Below are 15,067 nucleotides of genomic sequence, written 5' to 3' on the forward strand. Positions count from 1 at the left end.
CTAGAGCCGCGGGATACCAGGCCACACTTCCCAAAGGCGGGGATTGGAGGACTCGGCGGCCAGGGGGCGGGACAAAAGGTGTGGATTGGCGGCGTGAGAGAAGACGGATTGAAAGGGGCGGGAACCAGACGGGCGATTGGTGGAGCAAGTGGGAAGGGGCGGTGCAGAGGTGCTTAGCCGAGCGGAGAAACGGATTTGGTCAGAAGTCCGAGCAGAGTCGAGAGTCCACATTGGATTAGGAGCGGACTTGGAGGCGGGGATACGATGCAAAGAAGGGCTTACGGGTAGGAGTAACAGAGGTGAGCCTGAATGAGGGGCGGCTCTTTAACTGGCGAGTGCGACTTCTGACCTCAAAGGCAGGAACGATAAAAAATTGGGGCTGGCGGGGGTGGGGGCGGGTTAACCTCCCACCTTCCTTTTCAGATAATCTTCCAAAAACCCTCTGCTCTGTGATTTATGTTTTCCTCATCTGACTGGCCCATTCTCAATAGTTCCATTCTCTCCCTTAGGTCTAGAGCAGTGGTCCCCAATCTTTTTGGCACCAGGGACTGGTGCTCCTATCAGAATCTAATGCCTGATGGATGATCTGAGGTGGAGCTGAGGCAGCGATGATGCTAGCTAGCAGTGGGGAGTGGCTGCAAATACAGATGAAGCTCTGCTTGCTCACCAGCCAGCCACTCACCTCCTGCTGTGTGGCCGGGTTCCTGACAGGCCACAAACAGGTCCATGGCCCAGGGTCTGGGGACCCCAGGTCTGGAGGACGCCACAATCACCTAATTGAGCTGTTTAGATTATTCCGTCTTCTCATTTGCATCTGTGCGATATCTAAGATTAGAAGCCCACCTCCAATACCCAGTTCAGGGAAAAGGGCTTTTAGTCAGTGAAATTCTGCCTAGCAACCATTGGCGTTACTGCAGTCAGCGGGTTGATTGGCTAGATTTGGGAACCTGGGGACCCATTTCCTTTTACAGTTCACCACAAAAACCACAGAGACCGGTAGTTTGCACTTGGCTGATGTATTTGCATAAAGCCAGGGAGAGAAAAACAGCAGGGACAGCAGTAGGCTAAGCTCACTGGCAGTAGAAATCCCATTTCTGGAAAAGAGAAACAGTGAGGACAAAACCAGCGGGTCAGACCAGTGGTTTTAGCAAAGGCTGTAGCAGCAGGGGCCAGGTTTGGCCACACAAGTGCTATGCAAAATAGCCCAGAGCCCTCTAATCTTTGCATTTCTCAACTAGACTGGGACTTAGAAATCACTCCCTATTTTGCAGACGAGAAAACTGAGGCAGGAAACTTGTCCCAGTGCACACAAGGAGGCTGCCGGGGAGCAAAGGGTAGGAGTATCTCTGCCCATCATCACAACCCAAGGATCCTCCCTCCAGATCCCTGCCAGCCACCAAGACACTCACATCTGTCTTCACATCGACTTTGCCAGGTTTCAGAGTCTGGTCCTCACGTACAATGCTACTGGGGAAGTAGCCCAGGCGAGCAGCCAGGTCTCCATAGTAATCTCCCTGAACCTGAGGAAAAGGGTTTAAAAGCCAGGGTCTTGGAAGATGGCAAACCCCAGCCTGCTGAAGACCTTTGCATTAGCTCTTCTCGCTGATCTCCGCATGGCTAGCTCCATCCTTGTCACTCCCATCTCAGCTTAAAATCGCCTCCCTGACCATCTGATGTAGTTACCAAGTCATTCTATGTATGTTAATTTTCAAAACAGCACCCATTTGCTGATTTTTGATGGCTTGTCTCCTTCCATTAAAATAAAGGATTATTCGCTGTTGTATCTTCAGAGTCTAGAACAGAATTTGGCACCATAGGAGGTGCCCTATAATTGCTAAACAAAGTGAAAATAGATCACGATAGCTTCCGGTCCACCCCCTCAAATGTTTCCTTTATGTGAAAAATTAGGGCGCACTCCCACCCTGGCCCCATACCCATTCCTCTTCTCAAAACTCACGCTGCCTCCCCAGAAGAGCCGCCCTCGGCCCTTCAGCTTTGAGAAGACATACACAACTTGGCCCCTGTGTATGGTCAGGAAACGGCAGTCAGGGGCCACGTAGTCCTGAAGGGCCACAGCCATGGAGATGGGGTCTGGGGAAGGAACAGAAAGGAATGACAGCACCCTCCACACAGGCTGGCAACCCAAGCCCCCCGCCCCCTCCCCCGCTCTTACAGCTGCATTCCTCATCAGCACACAGCTTCCGTTCAGCCAGTTTGGGCATGGGGCGGCCCCCAACACTACATCCTGGGAAGGCAGACAGCAAGATGAGGACACCGAGGAACACCCTGGACCAAGCCATCATGGGCTATGAGAGTGACCAAGGGGAGAATGGGGTCTCGAACCTCCTCCTGCCCTCTCCAGCAGTACAAGAAAACCTGTGTTCTGGGTCTTGTCCCCGCCCTAAACCAGTCATAAATTTCGTCCACACCACCTAGAGACTGCTACCCAGCCAGAACCATTTCAAAGGCAGGGTGAGGGCTGCCCGCCCAAAGAAATAATCAGATAGACCCAAAGCAGCCCAGGCCACTCCAAGTGACAGCTACCCCCTCAACAATCAGAGAGGCCCGGACAGGCAGGCAGAGATATTCAATTCCATCTTCTCCTGAGTCTGCTTGAGTACCTGGGCCTCTCTGCTGTCCCCTCCAGGGACAGAATCAGAGAAGCCAGTATGGAAAACCACCTTGGAATTTCCTGTGCTGAAGGGCAGAACAGACGGCCCTTTGATCGCCAGAAACAGCCCCAGCTCTCAAGTGCAAGCGAATGTTACATGTGGGGCCTTAGGCTAAGCAACGCCTTCTTCACCACCCTTAATCCTCACCAGCCACTTCCTGAGTGACCTGGCCTAAGCTTTTTCTCCTCTTGGAGCCTCACCTTTCTCATTTGTAAAATAAGGATAATAAAAGCTAAAAGTTATTTATAGAACCTTAACCGTTTTATGTTTTATTAATTCAAATGGATATGGAAGCATAGAGCCTTAAGGAACTTGTCCAAGGTTACAGGGCCAGGAAATGACAAGGCTGGATTTGGCTCCAGGCCCATACTGAGCTGGGAGTTCACTTGCCCAAGATCAGAATGAGAAAGTACAGAATTCGAATACAAGTTTCACTTCTAAAACTGTGCTTCAAATAGAAATCCACTTGCTGAGATCATTCTCCTGAGCCTCTACCTCTTTCCCCAGGCATTCTCACCTCTGGGATGGCAAGTCCCAACTTTTTTTTTTTTTTTTGGTAGCGAGGAGGAAGAGGATGAATTCACAAAGGCTTGGGGTGGGGAATCCACTAGGGGCCACTGGACCTAAGCCATCTCTACATACCTAACACCCAGCTCCAGGTTCCATGGGAGCGTCAGACAGCTCTACGTGAATGTCACGTCACCTCCTCCGAGGGGGCTTTCCTGGGCCACCCAGTTACTGTTCCTCAGCCCCACTCCCATCACTCCATGACATATTTTGCTTATATCAGAATACAGTATTTGAAATAGTGTGTCTATTTTTTTCACCACTGAATATCCTTTACCAGGAACAGTATTTAGTACATAATAGGTACTCAGCAAGTATCTGCTGAATTTACTGTGTTTGCTAAGTGCCTGGGGTGGGGGTGCGGGGGTAGCCAGTACAAACAATATATCACAGAGTACAAACAATATAGTATTAACATAGAAAGATTCCTCTTTACACAGCAAGAAAATGACTCTAACCAGTGTACTGTATACTTGAAACTAAAGAAAAAGAGTGGGCGAGGGAACAGCTAGGGAGTCCCCTAGGCAGTTGGCAAATACCAGGATCTGCTGACCACAGAACCTGTGACTGCCAGTGTGGTAGACGAGATGTTTTCATTTGCCATCTGTGGTAATTGTCTTTTCGTGAAGCTGGCAGCCCCCTTTCTCCTTCCAATCCTTCAGCTCCTACAAGGAGAAAAGTCTGCATTTGGCGCTACAAGTCTCACCACTTCAGTGATGTTCCTCTTTAACAGAAAGAGCAGAGCAGGGGCAGCCTTGGGCGTTAGATCCTTGGCAAGAAAAGAATATCCAGAAAATTTAACATGTCTTATTGTATTTATTTTTGTAGTTAATGTTCTACTTCTGGCAAATGACCTCATTTTCCCACTGTATGTGGTATGAGGAAGCATTTTAAGCAATATTTTTTTGAGTCAATTTAAAATTTTCAAGATCAGGTGTGTGACAGACAGCTAAGGAAGGTCCCCCATTCGATCTCCCCTCATCAATAGCTTCAGCCTGGAAATATGACTGTCCAGCCAGAAACTACATTTCCCAGCCTCCTTTGCAGCTGCGAGCACCGAAGAATTTGGTTCAGCCACCCGCAAGGCTTCTGGCTGGCAGATGGCCAGCAAGGGAGGTCCGCGGTGTATGCAATGGCCACACTCTTTGTACCAGCATCTGGTCAGTAGCTTCCCCCATGAGATCAGGTCAATTCGGGCCTCCTGTTAGCAGGGGCATCTTCCTCTCTAGACTGCAGCTCAATCAGGGGTTGCGAATTTAAACTCAAGTGTTTCAAACCCAATGATTTCATGAGCACCCAATCCCCTTCTTTTTCTTCCCGAAGTACCTAGAGTGATTGCCGTGGGGCTGTTGCTACAATAGGAGGCACTTTTGCAAAGATTAGAAAAAGGAAAAGAAAAATCTCTTCCTTGACACTCTATCACATTAGAAAGTTATTGGAATAAACACACAAGTCTACAGAGTGAACGGTGCACCATTAAAGATGGCATCCTTGTGCAGTACAGAACCTGCCCAATGGTACAAGGCAGTCTTGGCCTCGATTTCCTGCACTGAATGCTGACTGAGACAACACTGAAATCTGCCAAAATAGTGCAGGTGACTTCAGCTTGGACAATATTAGTTCATACTCTTTGTGTTTTCCCAAGGTTGCAAACTCCACATGCTGAGAGGTCCAAAAATTCAGACTCTTCTTAAATGCAGAAAAGGGAACACGGACAACAAAATAAAAACGACATATGTCTGTGAAAACCAAACATCAAAAAAACACTTTAATTCCAACCTAACAGCGCCAGGTGCAATGTCTGGGGACAGACTCTGGGTACAATGCTGTGTGACCACTCACTCACACACGCAGCTCCAAGAAGGCCCCCGAGGGGGACTTACCTTCAGGGGGCTGAGCCAAGGGGAAGAGGGGAGGCCCCCAAACAGGGGGCAGGGGCAGGCATGGGGAAAAGGCGCTACTTCTTGGCAAAGGAGATCTTCATGGCATTGTTCTGGGTGATCTTGAAGCCCTGCAGGGCATCACGAGCAGCCCCTGCCTGCACCTCATTGTCAAATTCCACGAAGGCGATATCATGCCGCCCAGGGACCAGCCGGACCTCCTTGAAGCCAGGGAACCTAGGAGAAGGGGACAGACCTCAGGGATCCGGAACTGGCACGTCTCCCTAACATTCTGGCATCTGGTGGGACGACCTCAATAACAAAGAATTACTGGGCCCAAAATGTGCGTAGTGGCAAGTTGAAAAACCCTAACGTAAACAAGTGCACACAGTGTAAACATATCATCCAATGAGAAATTCTAACATGAACACCTATGCAACCATAACCCAGAGGAAGAAACAGAACTCGGCCCCCTCACCTCCTTCCCCGATCATAACCCACCCACCTCCACTCCAGAAATAACCACTACCCTGACTTTTAAGAATTGTTTCTTTATTTCCCTCTCTCATTCCCTACTTCCTTCCCCATTAGGCAACCAGCCTCGTGTTGACTGGCCTACTTTTTCTCCATCAGTCGTCTTACGAAATGTGTATTGTTTTGTTTTGTAGACATGGTATACACGTGGCATTGTTTCTATTTTATCCAGTACCTCAAAATTTCCTCTCGGCACTATTACAAAGAACCATCCCCCGCACTCTCTCCCTTCTAACCAACGCACAGCACGCCACTACAAGCACTGTTTGACCCCTCCCTTTGCCCAGGCTGCCACAGACTCCCCACCAAGACCACTGCGAGCAATGGCCCGTCGACACTCCCTTGGGACTCATATTAAGAATTTCTTTAGGCTACACAATCAGAAGCAGAGCCATCAGGTGAGTGCACAACCGCTGATGTCACTGAACAATGACTGGTTACCCTCTGTAATGGGAGCTGCTGTCTACATCCCATCAGCAGGGCATGGGGGATCAAAGCTCCCCACCTCCCACTCACCATTTCAACGTGCTGAATTCTGAGGCCTATCCCCATGGTGCCACCTCCTGGCCATCACCCTCCAGTCCCCGCCCGGCCACAGGCCCCACTTACTGGTTGAAAAGCATGGACAGCATGAGTTCGTTGGTCTCCTCCGGCAGGTTGGTGAGGAACAAGATGTGATTTGGCGGGTTTTCTGAAAGCTGCAGGGAGAGACGGGAGCCCATGAGTCTAGTGGGGGACCCGCTGCCCTCTGCTCTCCACCCATAACCCAACCTGAATCCCTTCTAGCCGTTCACCCAACAGCCCCTGTGTGTCACAGCCTGTCCCCCCACTCTGTGCCCTCTAGACTGAGCCACAAGAAGACACTGCTTGGCAGGTCGCTGAATGAACCGAGGTGCTGGCCACCGCTCCAGCCTCACCCTGACCTCCCAAAGCTTCTCCAACACACATGCCAATCCCTCGCTGCCCCAGGGCCTCCTCCTCACTGTGGTGAGGCACCTCCTCAGGGAGGCCTGCTCAGACCACTCAACCTAACAGTGCCTCTACTGCTGCCCTTCAAGTCCCACATTCTCACTATTTATACAAGACCCCGGGAGGACCAGACACTTACAGGCTGGGCAGGTGGCATCTGGCCCGGCATAAGCTGCTGTGGAGGCATGGCTCCTGGTGGGATCTGGCCAGGTGCAAGGCCTGGAGGCGGGATCATGCCGGGGGGCGGCATGTAGGGAGGCTGGCCCGGGATGTGGTGCATGATGCGGGGTGCCTGAGTCATCGGCGGCATGCCCTGCAGAGAGAGCATCAGCTGGACTGAGCTGGCGGCCAGCAGGTGGGAGGAGATGCGCTTGCGGTCTCGGCAGGAGGCGCAGAGGAGACAGAGTTGTTAGAAAAAACCCAGGGTGTGAGAGACAGAAAGAAAAGACCCGGGCATGGAAAAAGGTGAAAAAGGCACCCAAAGAGACAAAGGACACCCAAGAGAGACAAATGAAGCAAAACAGATCCATGGTAAAGGTGGACATCAAATCATAAAAGTAAATAAATATTTTCTTAATATATAAAAATCAGTCAGTATAATATAATTTTGGTTATAGACACGTGAACAACAAAAAAAGACTGGTAAATTTTCAAAACATTACCTAAAATTGTTAACTAAGAGGGGTGGAAATAAACACTATAATGAGCACACTGTATTTTCACTTATAAAAATAAACTTTAAGAAAAAGCAAAAGAAACAGACCCAGAGACCTACAGTGAGGTAGAGATGAACAAGGATGGTCAGGGCAGGTGCAAAATGAAATGGGAGGGGTGGCAGTAAGGGGGAGAGAAAAACAGCTCGATGGCACACAGCACCGAGGGGACAGGGCTGCCAGACACCAGAAGAGTCAAAGTTTAGGGTAAGAGCGGGGAAGCTGGACAGCAACCGAGACATCATCGTCAATGCCAGACACTGTGAGTTGGCATCAGTGGATGTAGGACAAATACACTGTGACCGACCAGAAAAGCCCACACAGAGACTTGGAGACCTAAGAGTGGGTACAATTCATCCATCTTTCCTTTCGTACTTTGTGCTTTCTGTATCCTGTTTAGAAAACAGGATGTTCCCACTTTTCATGCCCTCACCAAGGTCATGAAGACATTTTCCTGTTTTCTTCCAGAACCTTTATTGTTTTAGCTGTCACGTTCAGATGTATGATTCCTCCCAAATTAACTTATACATAGTTGAGGTAGAGCTAATTTTTTCCTTTACGGGCATCTAATTGGTTTAGCATCACTTACCAAGAAACAAAATGCTTTCGCCAATGGCCTACAGCAGTATCTCCATAAGACAGTGCGGAACCACACAAGTGTGGATCTGTTTCCGGACTCCACTCTGCCCCACTGGCCCATCCATCTGCCTACCATTATGCCAATACCACACCACTCTGCCCTCTGACAGCAGGCACCCAGCTTTATTCTCGCTCGTCCCGCTTTGCCTTTCCGCCTTTAAAAACAGGCTGTCGGTGTCCCCAAAAATTCTTGTTGAGATTTTGATTGGGATTGTGTTGACTCTTAGACCATTCTGTTAAGAACTGACACCTGAACAGTAAGGAGACATCCTACCCATCTGCTGAGGCCGTCCCCAATTTCTCTCAGCAGTGATCTGTAGTTTCAGAGGGTTGCACAACTTTTGATTGACTCCTCAGACCTATTTTTCATTTTGAAGTCTACTTGTGTGTAACTACCATACAGAAATAGACCTGACTTTTTTCCATACTGTCCTTTTAATCCAGCAACCTTGCTAAATTAAATTCATTTATTAATCCTAACTGTTGATTAGTAACTTCCTCTGGATTTTCTGCACAGATGGCAAAATCAAAGTCAAGGAGAGAAACCACGAGACTTGAGACACAGAGAAAGAAAGACCTTAAGGAAAGAGACTGGCAGCCAGGGACAGGCATTTCTGGGTGGAGAGACCATCATCCAGAGATAGGCGTACAATCTCTCTAAGGAAATGGTGGGTGTGTGGCGTGGTGGGGGATGAATCCTCAAGCAGAGACCCCTCCCCACCCTGCCCCAAACCATGCGTGGGGGCAGAGGAAGACCTAGTGATAAGATGGCCCAGCTTACCGGGACAGGCCCCGGGACAGCCCCGACCACAGGGGCGGCAGCCCCGCCCTGCACAGCCTTCTTGGCAGCTGGGGTCTCCTGGCTCTTGGGCTTCCTCTTCTCTCGCTTGCGGTCCCGCTCCACAAAAGTGCCTTTCATCTTGGCAATAATATCCGAGTCAGTCTTGGCGTACTGGATGCGCTGCCGACAGATAGAAGGATTAAGGGAGTGGACTCTGGAGCCAAATCGCCTGAGTGCAAAAACATCTTACCAGGAGCTCAGTGAGTAACGTTATAGAAACCACTGGGCCTCAACATTCTCATCTGTAAAATGAGATTGTGTATTTCCCACTTCAAAGAATAACTGTGAGAATTATATGAGTCCAAGTGCTCTGAACAGTACTTGATACGTACTTAATGCTCAGTTAGTGGGTTCTTGAGATTCTGAAGGGAGGATGGGAACAGCCCTGAGCATCAAGCCAAAAGTGAAAGCCCCACATGACAAGGCTGGGACAGGAGCACTCTGCAGGGGGTTTATAGTCACCCCCCGCCATGTTTAGAACAGCACCTAGTACCCAAAGCTAAAATCTCATTCACTCGGCTGTTTACAGACCCTCTGCTTGCTCTAGAGGGACAGCAAAGAGCAACCACACAAAAGCCCTACCCTCGTGGAGCTCCTTCAGTGGGAAAGAGAAAATAAAGATTAAAAAGTGAACTGCAGAAGTATTAAGAACTGAAATTTTCAGATAGGAGGGCCAGGAAGGGCCTCGGTGAAGTGACACTGGTGCAGAGACACAGAGCGGGGAGGGAGGGAGGCTTTCGTGACACCCAGGGAAAGAGCGTTCTAGCTAAGGAAACAGCCATCAAAGAGCTACCGTGTGTTCAAGGAGCAGCAAGGAGGCCATTGTGGATGCGGGGGAGGAGACAAGGTCACAGAGGCCAACAGGGGACCCTGGGGACTGTGGGAAGGACTTTGTCTTTTCCTGAGAAAGCCAGGAACTGTGGAATGTTGTAAGCAGGGGAATGTCTCGCGAGGAGCGCCAACAGCCTGTGGGGAGCAGGGGTCAAAGCAGGGAAACTGGCGGGCAGGCCGCGGCCACAGTCCCGACAAGACTGGGACTAGGTCAATGGCAAGGAGTGAGAAGTGGGCAGCAGGTAGGTGTTTTGAAGGCAGAGTTGACAGGACTCCCTCACAAAACTCATACACGCCTGAATACTTGATACGGTCCAAGCAGTGATTTGGGAAAAAAAGCAGGGAGGAGGGTCAACGCAAAAAGATTTATGGGTTTTATATCTCAAAAGCTAATTCCTAGCTGCTCCAGAAAGGTAACTGGAAGATGTGGCAACTCCAGGCTCACAGACCCAGAAGAGACAAGACAGAAATCAAAGCAATGGAGAAGAGAGGGCTCCAGGCTGCTCTGATCCTCAGGGGTCCACTGTCTTCCACATGGCCTGCCTCCCTCATGGAGGTCACCTGTCTGGGAGACCTGTAGGCACTGACACTTGCTGTCACCTCCCCAAGGAAAATGGTTCACGGAAACACATTCCAACCAGGTCGAAACTGAAAACCAATTAAGGGACGAAGGAAAAAGCCTGAAGAACCGCAGATGTTTAACAGCAGTGTGGCGGGAACTGCAGCTCAGCGCAGGGACTTTAAGCCACCATTTACCTCACAGACTGCAGCCCCATCGGGTATCCACCTGGCCTTGCGAACATCTGCAACCACCCCACAGCCTCAGCCCTGGCCCTGGCCCCAGCCCAACCCCTCCCGCCTGGGAGACGGGCCCAACCCCTCCCGCCTGGGAGACGGACCCAGCCTCAATCTTCCCTCTCTAACCTACCCTAACCAACAGCCACAGGCATCTTTTAAACCCTTCCCTGGCTCCTCAGCATCGTTGGAGTCAAGTATACTTTCAGGACAAACTCCAGCCTCTTAGGACATCCTGACTTTGGACACGCCCTCCCCACCACCTTCCACCCTTCACTCCAGGAAAATGAACTGGACTCTCTCCCTTAACTACATACGCTCCTGGTTACCTCCGGGCCTTAACCCACATGGTCCTTCTGCCCAACCCTCTTTCACCCTCTCCTCCCCAGTTAACTCTTCTATTTCAAGTCTCACCTCACCCAGAAAGCCTTTCTCGAACCTCCAGCTTGGGTGAGGTGCTTCCCCTAACCTCACCCAGCTCTGTGCACTTCCCGCATCCCTGCTCTGACCCCTGTTACCATCTGGTGACAGGCTTGTCTCTCTCACAGCACTATGGCTCTGGGAGGGCAGGGCTGTGGGCTCCCTTCATCACTGTGTGTCCCCACACCCTAGTACAGTGAAGAATGAGTGCTGAGGAATAGCAGGAGAAACGTCCATCCTTAAGGGACAGATGACAGAAGTCCAGGCCAATCCCGTCTCCTGTAGCACTTCACACCCGTGCACCTGCATGCCCGCCACGTCCAAACTGCTCACCATAGGCTTATCGTAGAAGGGGAATCCCTGCATGGAGCGCAAGGCATTGGTGGCGCTGCTGACTTCCTTGAAGATGACAAAGGCCTGGCCCCTCATCTTCAGGCTCCGTGACACCAGGATATCCAGGATCTGGCCAAACTGGGAGAAGATGGCGTACAGGGATTTCTTCAGCTCTGCAGTGGGGTAAAAAAAGACCCATGGGTGACTAGAGGCCTCGGTACCACGTCCCGGGTCTCACGCTTCCTTTTTCAGAGCAAAGTACAGCCCAATAGGGAAACCATTAGCCAACTGACAGAGTACCCAGAATTCCATGGGTCAGCAATTCCTCAAGAGCCAGCAATAACAGAAGCAGCCAAGAACCATTCAAATGGTGGTGATGATGCCTAAGAGGTCAACAGCAACAGTTCCCACCCCGCAGGATGGCTATATGAGGAACACGAGTCCCATAGGAAAGGACCATAGCAAGTGCTTCATAAATGCAAACGCTTCTTTCCTCATCACTAGGACCTGTGCGATGTGGCCCTAGCTGACTTCTCCAACTTCATCTCTCCCCACACGCTACTTCACTCGCCTCCCTTCACTCGCCTCCCAACCGTTTCTCAGGCCCATCACACCAAGCATGCCTTAGGACCTTTGCACCGGCTGCTCCATCTACCAGGACCACCTTTCTCCTGGGTGGCTGCCTCTTTCCAGCCAGCCAGGTTTCAGCAGAAACACTTCCCCCTCAGAGGCCTTCCTTCCCTGACCACCCTCTAGCTAAAGAAATGCCCCCTCATGTCACCCCTCATACTCTGCTTTTCCTTCATGGCATTTTCCACCTCCCCATGTTTGTTTACTTGTTGTCTAGCTCTCCCTCTGAAGAGAAGTATTTGTTTTCCGCAGTATCCCCATGTTCAGTGCAGGCTCCAGACCACGTACTTTTCCAGAAACGCTTGCATGAATAGATAGATACCATTAAATGTTTTTTTTAAAAAAAGTCACTAAATTCTCACAACCACCCCATGAGGGAGCAACTGTAACTGTCCCAATTTTACTAACATAAAAACAGGCTCTCGGATGACTTGTCGCTGGCTCAGGAGTGTCCTAAGCATTCTAGGAAGACACTGTAGAGCTGGGAATCAAGCCCTTCTGAATCCAATACCACCACACCTCATTAGCAAACTGCTCCACTTAACAGTTGGAACGGTACCAATCTTATGCAAAGAAGGTATCTGAACTGAAGATGCTTAGTGAAAAAGATACTAGGAGAGAGAATAAAATGCGTGTGGGTGTGAGGAACGGAGGGAAAGCGGAGGTGTTTTTAAGCAATTAGCCAAAATTCTCCTGATGACAGTTCTGGGTTGTTCCCATCCTCCATACCCAGGAACCCAGTTTGGGGCCCACTCCCTCCACAACTGGCAAGATCTTTTACAATTAACTCAGTTCCTTTCCTGGTTCCCTATGCTCTCAGGACGAAGTCCAACACCTCACTCAACCCACAAAGCCCCAGGAGTCATTGGTGCACTGCTCATTGGAAAATTCTCCTTGAGTCAAAGGCCACTAGGCCTTAGGCACACACACAAACTATTTCTACTTCCCAGAATGCCCCGAACTCTTTCATCTCTAGACATTTGCACATGCTGATCCAGGTTAGGAACACTTTTCTCCCTCAACATAACATAAATATCCTTCTCGATCCGTGGTTTGGACTCTGTGTATGCAGAGGGCTGACTTAGGTTATGTGAGGATTTTCGACTACGTGGGAGTCGGCACCCCTAACCCATGTGTCGTTCAAGAATCAACTGTACTGTTTCCTGGAAAGCTTTTCTAAAATATCTTCTTTTCTATGAAACTCAATCAATCCCTCTTTCTCATTGCCCACTCCTAACCCTGTGCTTCTCCCACAGTTATGGCCCTGGCTACTCTGGGCTATCACTGTCTGGTAGTTCCTCATTCTCACTGGACTCGTGGCTCCATGAAAGCAAGACCAGGACTGTTCCAGTCACCAGTGTGTCCCTAGCACTACAGAGTACTGCCTGAGCACCATACTTTAAAAGCATATAGGGGATTTATACGGCTTACTTTGTTTTCAACAGCAAGTTTACTGGTAACCTCAAGCTTAATCTCAGCGAGCTCCTTTGGTTCTCCCCATAATTTTACTGAGGTAATAATTACAACTAACGTTTATCCAGCCCCCAACTGCTAGGCACCAATAAAAAGTACTGCATGGAGACTTTGCTAATTTAATCCCTGCAACATCCATGCAAAGAAGGCATTAGGATTTTGCCCAGTTTTCAAATATAGAAAACAAGGTTCGATAACAGTGGTAAATTGCTGGGAAAAAAAATGGAAAAGTATATCTGATGTCAAGAACTGAGTTCAGTAGAATTCCACACCGGTGATCTCAACCACTTTTATTTGCTGTGTGACCTTGGGCAAGTCACATCATTCCTGAGTCTCAGTTTCCTAATCTGAGATATGGAAGTAATAGTTCCTACCTGCAGGGTTGTGAAAATAAATGTAATCAAGACATACATCAGCACCCGGTACACTGTTAGGCATCGTAACCATTCCTTTCACTTTCATTGTGGGCTTATCACTGAGATCATGACAGTGACCAAGCCAGTCCCAGTTCCTGCCTTCATGGAGCTCACAGACCAGTGGAGAGAGCCCTATGACAGCCCAAAACAATCACGGCTTGTGAGGGGAGGAGGGGGACAAGTCCAGGGCCTATAGGAAGTGAGCCGCATGCACTTGAGGGGAAAGGAAATAGGGAAGGCTTCCTGGAGGAGGGGTCTCTAAAACCCTGAAGGATGAGCAACAATGAGCAGGTTAATGGGCAGAGTAAGATGAACTGAAGGAGTGTTAAAGCCAAAGGAAGCGGCATGCGCAAAGGCCGAGGTGTTAACATTTTGCCTGGAGAAGGCTGAAGAAGTGGATGCTACGCTAGGGATGGAAAAGGGACCGGCTCGTAAGGGAAAGCCTAGATTCTGGACTCCCCCAAGAACTCACCATCCTTCTTGATCTTCTCATTGAGATTGTTGATATAAATAGTGTGGTTGGGGCGGCTCTCGGGAACTGCCATGGTGTGAGGTGCTGAGGTAGGGCTGAAAGAGGAAAAAAGGTAATTTCAGCCTTGGGTTTCTCTAAATCCTTTATCCCAAAGTGGGCTTAAAACGGGCTGCTTAGGAATCTTCCTTCAAAGAGGAGATCAGGTAAGACACGGAACAAGGAAGAGGGGCGTACAGCTTAGAAAACAAAGCGAACGCACAATACTGCCTCTCCTCCCGCGTGGTGAGGAAAATCTCGAGAGGTTTACTACGAATCCCAGGATGCTCTACGAGACTTGATAGGCGGAGCGTCCTGAATGGCGATTCCCATTGGCCCACGAGCTCAAAGTCGGCCCAGGAGAAGAAACCCGGATATAAAAGCCAGTTAATGAAAGACGGACCACCGGGCCTCGCGCGACGGGAAAATAGTTTCCCCACATGAGACACGGGAAGACCCGGGCACCAGGCGCCCCGCCTGCCAGACACCAAAAGCAGCCTGCGCCCAAGATTACTCACCAACAGAGCCGCAGCTCCGGCAAGTGGCTACTACGTTTCTGAGCGCCGATCACAACGCTTCCTCTCCTGGCCCCGCCTTTGTCTTGCTGCAAGCCAACCCCCACGCGGAAATTTGGTAGCTTGGCCAATCAGAGTAAACCTTGCCCGATCTTGCCAATCAAATCTCAGCCCAGTACATGCCAATCAATCTCAGCCCAGAAATTGCCAATCAAAATGGCACTTAGGTTCCCGCCTCGGCAGAAAAGCCCCGCCCATCCCCTGCAAGGCCTCCCTCTCTGCGGCGCCCGGGGCTACGCACCAATCTGTGAAGGCTGCGCCTCTTTGCCAA

The 15,067-nt window shown here is 50.0% G+C and overlaps 2 protein-coding genes and 1 long non-coding RNA gene across 9 annotated transcripts; 1 reads left to right on the plus strand and 2 right to left on the minus strand.

Annotated features, from left to right (window-relative positions):
- The first annotated feature begins 147 nt into the window (after positions 1 to 147).
- LOC120595576 (uncharacterized) lies at positions 148 to 1,783 on the plus strand. The gene is made up of 2 exons (XR_005650908.1): positions 148 to 299; positions 1,272 to 1,783. It is a non-coding gene; the product is annotated as an uncharacterized LOC120595576 (long non-coding RNA).
- Positions 997 to 4,824, minus strand: MIA (MIA SH3 domain containing). Of its 4 annotated transcripts, XM_039853721.1 has the most exons (5): positions 3,779 to 4,824; positions 2,174 to 2,245; positions 1,958 to 2,091; positions 1,410 to 1,520; positions 997 to 1,094 (listed from the first exon to the last, which is right to left on the minus strand). In XM_039853721.1, exons 1-5 carry the CDS (start codon positions 3,924 to 3,926, stop codon positions 1,071 to 1,073), a joined length of 489 nt encoding a protein of 162 aa, XP_039709655.1. In that variant the 5' UTR covers positions 3,927 to 4,824; the 3' UTR covers positions 997 to 1,070. The 4 variants fall into 4 exon arrangements, with proteins under 4 accessions (XP_039709655.1, XP_039709675.1, XP_039709684.1 ...); XM_039853741.1 differs by lacking the exon at positions 2,174 to 2,245; XM_039853750.1 differs by lacking the exon at positions 3,779 to 4,824 and having other exon boundaries at positions 2,174 to 2,329.
- A 153-nt stretch (positions 4,825 to 4,977) lies between these two features.
- On the minus strand, positions 4,978 to 15,056 carry SNRPA (small nuclear ribonucleoprotein polypeptide A). 4 transcript variants are annotated; one of them, XM_039853691.1, is made up of 7 exons: positions 15,038 to 15,056; positions 14,186 to 14,280; positions 11,195 to 11,367; positions 8,756 to 8,935; positions 6,762 to 6,935; positions 6,263 to 6,351; positions 4,978 to 5,356 (listed from the first exon to the last, which is right to left on the minus strand). In XM_039853691.1, the coding sequence occupies exons 2-7, from the start codon at positions 14,256 to 14,258 to the stop codon at positions 5,197 to 5,199; spliced, it is 849 nt and encodes a 282-aa protein (XP_039709625.1). In that variant the 5' UTR covers positions 14,259 to 14,280; positions 15,038 to 15,056; the 3' UTR covers positions 4,978 to 5,196. The 4 variants fall into 4 exon arrangements, with proteins under 4 accessions (XP_039709625.1, XP_039709606.1, XP_039709612.1 ...); XM_039853672.1 differs by lacking the exon at positions 15,038 to 15,056 and adding an exon at positions 14,740 to 14,860; XM_039853678.1 differs by lacking the exon at positions 15,038 to 15,056 and adding an exon at positions 14,445 to 14,582.
- Between the last annotated feature and the right edge of the window lie 11 nt (positions 15,057 to 15,067).

The sequence above is a fragment of the Pteropus medius genome, unplaced genomic scaffold, assembly GCF_902729225.1.
Source record: "Pteropus medius unplaced genomic scaffold, Ma_sr-lr_union100, whole genome shotgun sequence".
NCBI classification, from domain to species: Eukaryota; Metazoa; Chordata; class Mammalia; order Chiroptera; family Pteropodidae; genus Pteropus; species Pteropus medius.

Bases quoted from the DNA above. Each gene is read 5' to 3' on its own strand.
- MIA (XM_039853721.1), bottom strand. From the start codon at position 3,926: ATGCAGACTTTTCTCCTTGTAGGAGCTGAAGGATTGGAAGGAGAAAGG. The intron at 2,092-2,173 runs GTAAGAGCGGGG...TTCCTTCCCCAG, and splicing joins TGCTGATGAGGAATGCAGCT to ACCCCATCTCCATGGCTGTG. The intron at 1,521-1,957 runs GTGAGTTTTGAG...CCTTTTCCTCAG, and splicing joins GGCTCTTCTGGGGAGGCAGC to GTTCAGGGAGATTACTATGG.
- SNRPA (XM_039853691.1), bottom strand. From the start codon at position 14,258: ATGGCAGTTCCCGAGAGCCGCCCCAACCACACTATTTATATCAACAAT. The intron at 11,368-14,185 runs GTGAGTTCTTGG...ACCCCACTGCAG, and splicing joins TGAGAAGATCAAGAAGGATG to AGCTGAAGAAATCCCTGTAC. The intron at 5,357-6,262 runs GTAAGTGGGGCC...CCCTTCTCCTAG, and splicing joins CTGTCCATGCTTTTCAACCA to GTTCCCTGGCTTCAAGGAGG.